This window comes from Trachurus japonicus, chromosome 15, assembly GCF_045865225.1.
Source record: "Trachurus japonicus isolate A0001 chromosome 15, Traja_1.0".
Taxonomy (NCBI): domain Eukaryota; kingdom Metazoa; phylum Chordata; class Actinopteri; order Carangiformes; family Carangidae; genus Trachurus; species Trachurus japonicus.
Window position 1 is genome coordinate 16,977,441 of NC_140921.1, and position 11,410 is coordinate 16,988,850.

At 45.6% G+C, this 11,410-nt stretch overlaps 1 protein-coding gene across 2 annotated transcripts in view; it reads left to right on the forward strand.

Annotated features, from left to right (window-relative positions):
• The window catches only part of lzts2a (leucine zipper, putative tumor suppressor 2a), a 45,157-nt gene that overhangs the window by 30,676 nt on the left and 3,071 nt on the right, over window positions 1–11,410 (forward strand). For both annotated transcript variants that reach the window (XM_085800037.1, XM_085800038.1), the window contains exons 3-8: window positions 6,496–7,125; window positions 8,508–9,170; window positions 9,277–9,399; window positions 9,751–9,897; window positions 10,342–10,857; window positions 11,024–11,128. In XM_085800037.1, the coding sequence (XP_085656163.1) occupies window positions 6,529–7,125; window positions 8,508–9,170; window positions 9,277–9,399; window positions 9,751–9,897; window positions 10,342–10,857; window positions 11,024–11,128 (2,151 nt within the window). In that variant the 5' untranslated portion in view covers window positions 6,496–6,528. The remainder of the gene's footprint in view (window positions 1–6,495; window positions 7,126–8,507; window positions 9,171–9,276; window positions 9,400–9,750; window positions 9,898–10,341; window positions 10,858–11,023; window positions 11,129–11,410) is intronic.

Here is an 11,410-nt window from a genome sequence, read left to right on the forward strand (position 1 = left end):
CATATTTCCACTGGTCTGAACAAGCTCTTAACTGCACATTACACTCCCTCGATATCCTGTTTATTTTGGAAACTTATAATGTTTGGGTGCCATTGACAACTGTTTTTGTGACCAGCAGAGCTCCTCCACTGTGCAGGGTGAAGCATTAACATTAGACAAAGGCATTTTCTTTATGAATGGTTCTGACGGTCACTCCCATACTGAGACTTTTGCCCTCGTCCGTGCAGCACCTGCGCTGATCTGGCAATGTTATACTTTCCACCTGTTGCTCTCATCTTCGCACTGGCTTTGCATTCGGTTAGTCACGCTACGGTGTTGCTGTTAAAGAAGGGGCAGATGAAAATCTAGCTGCATAGACCAGTGAGCAAAGGGGGATGGGAGGATGAAGGAGGGAAAGAAAGTGACAGGGGAGCAGTGGAGCAAAAATAAAGCACAGGGAGAGGGAAGGAAGAGAGGAAATGGGTGCCAAAGGAGCAGGAAGAGGAAAAGAGGGATGAAAGTGGGGGAGGGAGGACAAAGGCCCTAAAAACATTGCAGTTGCAGCTCATCAGGAAGACGTCACCTTAAAAAGGATTTGAAAACTCCTCTAATTGGGATCAAATGGCTCTAATGTGCAAGGGATCGATCCAGAGAGAATCGCCACACGTTCGCAGAGTTTTAGCATCAGCTCATTGTTTCAGTTTGATTCCCCACAACTTCAGGTTCTCCTACTCCTTTGTTACTACTTTACTACTATTTCAGCCCTACTTTGTGTTTTACAACAGGTATATGGGCAGAGCTTACATCCACTATGAGGATTAGGAAGTGGACGTATGCTGCTAATGAGAAAGCAAATGAGTTTGTTTCATGATTTGTCGCTGTGCTTTTGTCTTCGTTGGCTCTACTCTAGATCTCTTGATGGTGACCTCTCCGGTTTGTCAGGACTGAGGATGCTGTAGCTTGGTTTTCACAGATTTAGCTCACATCAGTCGAAACTTGTGCAAATGCCTCGATGCTTTATCATTGTAATGGAAAATTCGTTTGGTTTTTTTCAGTCTGTTGAAACATTTTTTGTAATTTGGGAGGATGTTCAGTTATTTTAATGAGCTTTGATTGAACAAACTGTATGAACTGATTCAGGCAAATAGTGCTTGCCTTAAATGACTGGTCTCTATAAACATACATTGTACTTTAGATGGAGTTTGAACTGTTTGTTTAAACACGTGTACGTGACCATCACAGTATATAAGGACCAGTCTCACCATCAGTGGGTGTCCAGACTCTTGAGACCTTCGATTCTGCCTTAGTCTTTGTCTCTGTTTGATCATTGCTGATTATTGCTGGTTGTTCGCTATAATTTGACTTAATGTTCAGTCAGAAATTCTTTGAATCATGATAGGACTCGTTGTTTTTCCCTTCCTCACTAGAGAGCAAAGTTTTGCCTCTTCAAACATTATAATATCTGGAAGAGGCACACACGAGAAACAAGAGAAAGCAAAACTCACTCAAGCCGACATCAGTAGCGTGCTCAGTACTGAGCAGTGGAGGAGTTGGTTTAACAATGTCTCCCTTCACATTTGATTTTGTCAGGAGACCTCAAGGTGCTCAGACCCTGGTGTCTGTGTGCTTTCCAAATAATGACCAAATAGGATTATACATGCCTGGTTTTCCCAGGAGCTCAGGCCTCTTTGGAGCCTCTCTTTGGACTACCTGGTATTGGAATTCCCCTAAACCCCCAACCACCAACCCCACCCACCCTGCCTTTGTGTCCTCGCCCCTAAAACCCCCTTCTTTTTCTTCTTTCTTCTTCTCGCTCTCCTAACTCTGTCCTGAGCTCAGCGGAGTCTCCGGAACAGCTTGGCGATGGCGTGAGGGGCGATCTGCTGCTGCGAAATAAAGGGCTTCCTCTCCTGAGTAATACTGGCATTATTAACAGACTTATCATAACGGGATTATGCCCCCATCACGGACCCCACTTCTGGATCTTGTTAGAGAGATACCTGGGAACTTCTTTCTTCTGTCGGCCCCGCTCTCACTCATCCTCGGCCAGTTGGTGCCATGTGGAGGATAAACCCTCACAATCGCTTGGTTTATCTCCAGTTCCTCTCAGAGGCAGCGAGAGGCTGCATTTCAGCCATTCAGCATCATTTAATAGTTTTGGAGTGTCAGGATGTGTTGTAAAGTGCCCCTGGTTTGACCCCATAATAGCTGCCTGCAACACTACAGCAGTTTATTTTTGAACAACGACTCAAATACCTTGCCGAGAGAAACGCCTCATGAAAGACTATCAGAATGATTTCAGGCACTTGAGATGTTTTCTATTTTTAGTGACGATGACTGGTTTCTCTCTGCCCGTCTTGTGCGGCTGACAGCAGAAGAGGATGCGTGTAATGAGGAAGGTGGAGGAAGAAACGAGGGCGGATGGAGAGATGGTGGAGGTATTTTCACTTTGTCGGAGGAATGCAAGCCCAAGAGAGAAGGAGGAGGAGGAGGAGGAGGAGGAGGAGGAGGAGGGCTTCAATAAACTTTTAAGAAACAACCAGTGAGCAACATCAGAGGGGCGAAATTAGCTTTTGAGATTTGTTGCCCGAGCAGCCAGAACAAAACCAGACCCTTGGAGGTCACAGGGGGTGGGAGGAGAGAATCAGGCCAGCTCCCCTCCACTCAGCGGGGGGTCACAGGGTTAGGGCTGAGGGGGTCACGGTTGACGGTCTCAGAGGGTTGTTAATTCTATTATCCCTGCCTGAGAGGTCCTTGTCAGGGCTGGGAGAGAAAAAGAAGAAGTGGGGATGGCTGGTTGAAAAAGGTGAAAGGAGGTTGTGAGGCGTGATTTATTTTGGCATGGGAAGTGATCACATACCGCACATATCTCTATCTCCTTGACTCATCTGTACTCATGAAGCCCGTCTCTACTTTCTTGAACTCCCCCTCACTCCCTGACAAGTCCGTACAGACATGCTCACAGTTTAGTCAACGTGGAGTCAGCTGATAGGAACTGCACCACCCTGATGACTGATCAAATTATCACACCGACCAACCCCTTCTATTCACATGTAAGGGACCATCCACATCTTTATGCCTTCTTCCCACTTAAACCCTCAACACTTTACTGTTACTTTTTGGTTTGTGTACTCGCATCCAATGCATTGGTCTGCAAAGCTTTGCCATGCTTGAAACAAACTATTGTAGTTCATAAATAAAGGTGAGTTTAGAGACATCTGAGGCATTCATGATGTTGAACTTCGGCTGTCCAAAGATCTGAAACGCCCTCACAACATTAGAACTAGAATTTCAATGATTTCATCAATTGAAACTCCTGATGAAGCATCATTATGCTCTTTACAGGCAGTTTTTGTCACTATGGTAAATGTGGATCAATCTTTCGTAGTCAATCTTCTTCCGTAGTGATTGTGTATTGGCCTCTCGAGTGCTGCTAAAACATGAGTGACCTATAACTCAATATACTTTGCCTGAGCATGTCCTGTGTATACTCACACACAGAGCGCTGCCGCTCCTGCTGCTGCTGCTGCTCCTGTTCGGTGTAGACATGTGTCAGACATTTCTGAGGAATCTGGCAGTGGCAACAAAGCTGTATTTGATCTAATCCTTTGATTAAGTTGTGTTTCAATAGACAAAACAAACTTCCTGTCTCTTTTTGCATTTATTTCCGAGAATATAGACCTCATTAGGGACTCTGATGATTGATGTGCACCTTGACGCATCCATTTTGTTTGCACGAATGTTCACGTACATGTACTCTGTGTGTGTTTGTGTGTGTTGATCTGTGAGTGTCAGTCTGTATGATTGTGTTAGTCCTGGCAGACTGTCTGCAGCCATAGCTGGCGTGGATTATTCCACTTGGCCAGACGGATTTGGGCTTGGCACGACAGGCTCAGGATGCGTGTCCCCTCTCCCTCTCTGTCCCCGCAGGCAACTAACACTGATAATGCTATCTGCAAATGGAAGACTTAATCTGCTGCTGCCACTTATTGTGTTAGTAATATGTATCCATGTTTCTCATCCTAAAAATAGTGCAGCAACCAAGCGAGGCGATTATTCATTTCTTCAAAGGTTTCTTTTTCGATAGGCGTGTGAGCATTGTGATCATGAGACAGCCAAGTGACTAGATTTCAAACGCTTTTAGATGTGATACACAGACGCCTGCTCGCTGGGTTCACATGAGGACATTGAGGAAAATCACAGAGCAGCTGCAGACGGTGATGACCGTGACTCACCCCCTCCCCACCCCCCCTGTATCATCCTCAGTTTCAACTAAATCCATTCTCTTTTTTCTCCTCTTGCCTCATTAATGACATTGACAATTAGCAGCAGCTTCACCAGAGATATAGAGTGTATTTAATGAGGGATTGGGGGGGGCTGCTCCCCCAGGAGAAATATGTCAAGTAAACAGCTGTAAAGTGGCTGTGGCTAATGAGTTTTGTGAGTGAGAACAGGCCAAGGAAAATCAATAAATAATTTGACTTCACTGTTGCAAAGAGAGTTGTTTTTAATGTAGTAAGTTTGCGCATGAAGTAAATACCACATTTTAGTAGCTATTGCAAATATTAAACATCATATATTGGATCGTTTTAACAGGATGACAGTAATACAATTCATGATGAGAAGCTCAGTAATTCATAACTGACGGTAAATCTATTTATCACGTAATGTTTTTCACAAATGGATGGAATCACATTAGCAACAGTCAGCGAGAAGTGCGGTAATTAAGTTTTCATATTTAAGTTCAAGCACCTGCAGTCAGAAAACTGCAGCTGTAAACAACATAATGAGTGATGGCTGAATTCCATTTAGCTCCTTCAGGTTCAGAGACGGCGCTGTAGGTAGCTACTAGCTACTAGGTACCAGGCCGCGAACGTAACGGAGCCGTCGTTAATGTTATTAGCAACACCTGTGTCCTGTTGTCTGCTGAAAACAGGTTCTAACAGCTGTACTTTTGTCAGTTGAACGTATTAGTAACTGTTTGTGCTTGGTACAGTGTTGTATTGTCTTATTTAGCTAAATCTGCTTCTTTATGTTTTGCGGTTTTATTCATTTTGTTCTATATCGAGCATCTGTCTCATTACGGTTGTGTGCATGTGCACATTCTTATCCAAAATTTGCTAATTAAAACTAAAGCTGATGGGGAAACTCATTAACCGTGCAGGTATTTAGTCATACAGACCAACTGTAAGGTCACTTAAGCAGCTGTGCCCGTCTCTGGAAATATTTTTGGGGAACAAATAACAGAGACTAATACAGTTTTATGGCAAATTCAATTTATAAACTTAAAGCAGAAGTAAGCGATCCGGTCGTTTTGGGTAATGCTGCGTTCCAGGCAGGCTTTTGAAACCGTAAATTACAGCTTCAAGTCACGACTTACGACTTTGTAGCGTTCCAGGCAACCCACTCGTGTTTTTCCGACCTGTTTTACCTGTGAAAGTCACTATAACGGCCACTTGTAACTTCCGACCCGTGAACTCGTACCAGATCGAACTGGTACGACTTCACAGGTCGGAAAAACACGAGTTACGGGTTGCCTTGAACGCACCATAACGTCTTGTCAGCCGATGGAGTTAGCAGCCCCCACCCTCGTCATGGATCTATTGGTCCTCGTCCCTACGTCGCCACATTCACGGCGTTGCTTGGCTGCACACACAGCCCTGCATGCCGTTCTCTCTCCTCATTGGATAAAAACTGTAGGATACGATAAATGTTTTCTCCTCGGCTCAGAGCAGAGCAGAGTGACTGACAGACCCGTGTTTCAGTCCAAACACTCTATGTAAGTGATTGCTGTCGGAAGATATAACTATTTAAGACTTATATTAACACAAAAATATCGCTTACTTCTGCTTTAACTGTGTAATACCAGCCACTGGTCAGATCAGTAATAACTTTGAGTTTAAACACTTTTATTTTTCTTGTGTCCTAAATTAAACTGCCTGCTCATTTTTGTACTGTCAACTTAAAAAAAATCAATGACAAAGCTTTGAACTGAATCACCTTCACTCCTCAGGGTTCAGTCATTATACCCACTAGGGAGACTGGTGAAACATTTTAAAGACATTTTTCTTGTAGGTGTCAGTTTTCATCATATCATCTCTTTATCTTTATGTGTGCCATTGCAGACACAATCCACGCTGCTCTAGTGGATGTTCACTGGTTTCCCTACAGTGCAGCTCTGTGCAGCAGCCTTTGCTGGGTCCTAGTGCTAGCCTTTTTTCTGTGTTGTTCTTCTGATTACTGACTATGTTAAATTTAAATCAGTCAGAAAAGACATAATAAATTATTTGGGCAGGCTACATTAAATTTAAGGTGACTAAATGGCCTTAAAATTGGCCGTGATGTCATTTGCAGTTAGAAAAAAATATTATGTCTCATGAAAATTTAATGAAAAACTCTGTATGCATGGATACAACTCTGCAACAGAGCACATGTAATAGTCATATCTGTTGCATCCAAGGTATAAATAAAAAATCTTGTCCTTATTTGCTCTGTCTCTGTCTCTCTCTCTCTCAGAGTGTGTGGTGTGTCTGACGCCGTCGGGCTGCCATGGCTCTGGTTCAGGCACTACCTTTAACCGTGACTGACCACCCCAATCCAGGCCTCGACGTACAGCAGTGCCGGCCGTTATCGTCCCAGTCCCCCCCCAGTCCCTGCTCTGGCCCCTGTGGGCCCTGTAGCTCTGGGACAGCCATGGGTTCTGTCAGCAGCCTCATATCGGGCAGGACGTACCAAGAGAGACACTGCCGGGCTGCCAGCGAGTACACCACCAAACCACGCCGCTCGACGCCGGCCACCAGCTGCTTCCGGGTTCAGGATAACACCCTCCGCAGCGGGAGCTCCTTGGAGCAGCTGCTGGTCATCAGCAACCAAACGCAGCCTCAGGCCCACGTCCTGCCTCCACCTCTGCCCACCAAAAAGCAGCCTCGGCCCGGTAACTCTGCCGGAGCAGTAGGTGGCGGCACCAATGGGAACTTTGCGTATGTGAACAGTGAGGTGGTGGTTGGAGACTGGAACGACAACCTGGTGGTGGCAGCTACGAGCCCCTGCAGTGACTCAGAGGACCAAAGGGACAACAGGGCTCTGAACGGCAACATTGGAGGGCCTCCTCCCAAACTCATCCCAGTGTCGGGACAGTTGGAGAAGGTAAGAGGAGTAGGGTGTTAAGTTTAACCCTGAGCCGAAAGAGAGAACCAACGTGAATTTGTATTTTAAGTACAGAAATGCTTACGTAAGTAGGTTTAAGGTCATTTAGAAACAGATTTGTTGTTACACACTTTATCCACAAGTGAGCACTGATGGGTTTTTCCTCTTTTTTTTAAGTATTTTTTTATGTTCATGTTTAAAAAATACTTCCAACCCATATGTCTTTATGTATGTGACTGTCTATAAGGCCCAACAGTACATCATTATGGCCAGTGTTATTATCCCCAGTAAGTAACTGGGGTAAAGACAGGCCAAAGATGTGTTTATCGTACTAAGAAATATATATATATATATATTCCCTTTAATGGGGGTTTAATGGATAGGATAGTAGAGAGACAGGAAGTGAGGAGACAGAGAGAGAGAGAAACTGGTGGAATCAAACCTACTGAGCTATATGATGCCTCAAAAACTTTAAAATATATCTTGGACCTTGGAAATCATGTTTTAGTAAAGATAACTTAATTCAAAGACCACATAAAAACTTCTTACAGACTTTTCAACCACATCAAAAACTGTTAAACCTGTACACAACGTACAGTACATTTGAGGCAGCGTTTAGACATTCCTCCCAGAGCTGGTGTGTAAGTGACTGTGACGTCTGACCTGGAGATATTTACAGGAAAGCATTTTCTTTAATTACAGCTCCAGTTCACACACTGGCATTAAATATCTTAGCAATGACTTTTTTTTCTCTCTGCTCTCCTGTGAAAACTCACTGTACTCATGAAACATTAACACAGACGTGAGCCTTTCTGCAGCGTGTGCTGCTCGTGTTTTACAGCAGATTACCTCAGCTGCCTAATTGGCTATTTATTTCCATCGATCCAATGGGAAGCTTAATCACTTCCCTGACGGGCTCAGATGGATCATTTGACAGCCACTCACCTTGCAGACACATCTTGATGAATGTCAGCGCTCGCTTACATTCAGTGACGTAATTACCGAGCCCTGAGGAAGATAGTTAAGAAAAATGCTTACAGAACATTTAAGGAGTTTTCACCCACTCTGTCATTGTCTCTTCCTGCTCTCCCCTCCCTCCTCTTTGTTTCTCTGCCCTATAATCAGATTTTCTCTGTCCTCTCCTCTTTCACTTTCTTTTCCACTCTATCTTAGATGATAGGGAAAATCATTAAGAAAATTGCTTAATGAAGGCCATGAATATCAATTAAACCAAATTAAACTAATCTGAGCCTTGAGGGGTGACCTGCCAGCGTATCACTCACCCCTCACTAATGAGTTTTATTCAGCCGTTTCAAATTAGCACAGCTTAGTTCTTATCAATTACTAATGCAGTTTTTTTTGTTATAATTCTGTACTTTCAGAACATGGAGAAAGTGCTGATCCGTCCTACAGCGTTCAAACCTGTCGTTCCCAAGAACCGTCACTCTGTGCAGTACCTGTCGCCGCGGCCAGGAGGCAGCAGTTTGTCCGAGAGCCAGGCGAGCCTCAACCTGCTGCTGCCCCTCGCCGGACCCAGCAGCACCGGCGGCGCCAACGCTAACGGAGGGAGCAGCAGTTCTGGCTCTGAAGGGAAACGCAACTCCTACAGCAGCGGTCGAAATGCCCGGAGCAGCCAGTCCTGCTCCATGTCGGATTCAGGGAGGAATTCCCTCTCCAGCCTTCCCACTCACAGCAGCACAGGCTACAGCTTGGCCCCCAGCGAGGGCTCCAGTTTGGGGTCCGGCTCCGGGGGCCAGCTGGAGCCCGTCACGGGCCTCGGCCGGAACACGTCAGGTGGAAGTGGGAGCCACGGCCACACTAACTCAGACAGTGGACGCTCCTCATCCAGTAAGAGCACAGGCTCGGGGTCGCTAAGTGGGCGCGGGCAGCCCCTGTCGGACAGCGGGTCCTGTGGCCATTCGCCGCCGCCGGTGGAGGGCTACGAGGCGGTGGTGAGGGAGCTGGAGGAGAAGCTGAGGGAACGAGACCTCGAGCTGCAGCAGCTGAGGGAAAATCTGGACGAGAACGAAGCTGCCATCTGCCAGGTGAGACGAAGACGTTCACCTCAGCGCGCTGACTGTCCGAGCCTCCACATAAACAGCTTGATATGATGCACAGCTGAAAACTCAATCGTGTCTTTTATTCTGAAAGGTGTATGAGGAGAAGCAGCGTCGCTGTGAGAGAGAGATGGAGGAGCTGAGGCAGAGCTGTGCCGCAAAGATGAAGCAGGCTTCTCAGAAAGCCCAGAGGTCACAGCAGGTGCTGCAGTTACAGGTACAAGTCTTTAGAAACCTCTCACAAAGTTTAGATGTATTAGATTATGCAGGGGAAATGGAAATATTGTTCAGAAGCCAAAGAGTTACGTATATTCCAAAATTCAACTAATTTGTTTGGAAGAAGAACATTTCCTGAAGCTACACTTAGTCAAGAAATGCAGCAGTTTGTTCAGATTTAGTGCACTCAGTCATTCTGGAGGAGCTACAAAGATTCTTCATTATTTATGTCGTCTAAAGCTTAAGCGATGAGCCTTGGTATTCTGTTTTTCGGGTTTGTATATCTTCATTTAGATTGGCATATGTTATAGTGTGCAGTAGTTTGTAAAGATAGGTCTCTGTGTGTCGTCAGGTGTTTCAACTACAGCAAGAGAAAAAGAAGCTGCAGGAGGACTTGTCCTCTCTGCTGCAGGACAGAGAGACGCTGGAAAGGAGATGTGCCACCATCCAGAGGGAGCAAACGCAGCTCGGACCACGGCTCGAAGAGACCAAGTGGGAGGTGGGTGTGAGGCAGTGATCCCTCTTTGAGTCTGGCCGGAGAAAAAATTCTTTAAAGAGGAACTATGCAGGATTTGTAGCTTATCTATGCTACATTTTTACCTTAATGAAACTTGTTACGAGGGAGAATGACGACTCCCTGCTTTCCACTTGCGTGTCACTTACTGCATCTCTGTGATGAAAACCACCCCTTAACCCATAGTCTCTCGTTTATGACAGATTAAACTAGGCAAATATACACGTTGTAACATTGTATATGATATATAACGTTATCTACCACTCTATTGATTGATTTCTTGCCAGCTTCGTTGTGTACAAATGCACATGACCAGGAGGAGGGTTGGCAAAACAGCAGAAAAGCGACTTGCATAGTTCCTCTTTAAATCTAAAATGTTTGTTTGTAATCTGACAGTTTCCTCATTCTCCCTCTCTCTTGCCCCATCAGGTGTGTCAGAAGTCAGGAGAGATCTCCCTCCTGAAGCAGCAGCTGAAGGAGATCCAGTCAGAGCTCAGTCAGAAGGCAGGAGACATCGTGGTGCTGAAGGCTCAGCTAAGAGAAGCCCGGTCCGAACTGCAGGCCAGCCAGGTGCGATCCCAGGAGGCCCAGACGGCCCTGCGGACGCGTTCTCTGGAGCTGGAAGTCTGCGAGAACGAACTCCAGAGGCGCAAGAGCGAAGCCGAGCTGCTCCGGGAGAAAGTGGGCCGCTTGGAGGAGGAGTCCTCCCGGCTCCGAGACTCCCTGTCCAGTCACAGCGGACACTCTCTACCTGGAAATGGATCCATGAAGGGGCAGTGCATGAGCCTGTCCCACCAGCAGGGGAGAGGCGTGATAGGAAGGGGCGGGCCCAGTCCCTCCATGTACCGCGACGGGGAGGAGACTCATCTGGTCTGGGGAGGAGAGAGCGATGAGGCCAAGGCTCAGAGGCAGAACGCAGAAGCAGTGTTGGGACTCAGACAACAGGTACATTCAAAATGAGACAAGAGCAACGGATTTCATATTTCAACTTAAGGAACTGGCTTTAAAGTACTCCTTAATTGTTGAATAATGTAATATTTAATACAGCAATCACATCGATTTGTGGATAATGAGCATCTTTAACAGTGTAGTTTCTGACGTCTTTTCTCAGGTGGACAGGCTAAAGGCTGAACTAATGTACGAGAGGAGGACGAGTGAGGAGCAACTGTCACGGTTTGAGGATGAGAGGAGGGTGTGGCAGGAGGAGAAGGAAAAGGTAAAAAGGAGGAAGAAGAGTTTTACTAATTTAATGTAAATCCCCTTTAAAGGTACATTGTGTAAGTTCTCCAGTTATCTATTCACGAAAATCGATTATTTCGTTCAAAAGTACATTTTTCATTCATCAATAATCACCCCCATCAACCGATTTCACGTGAATGCAGCATGAAAAATACGACTGAGTTGCTTGTGATCTACAACCGCACCGCTAGATGGGAGTAATTCTTACACAATATACCTTTAAGTTTTCATCATCTGTCATTTTTGGTTGGACAATTTA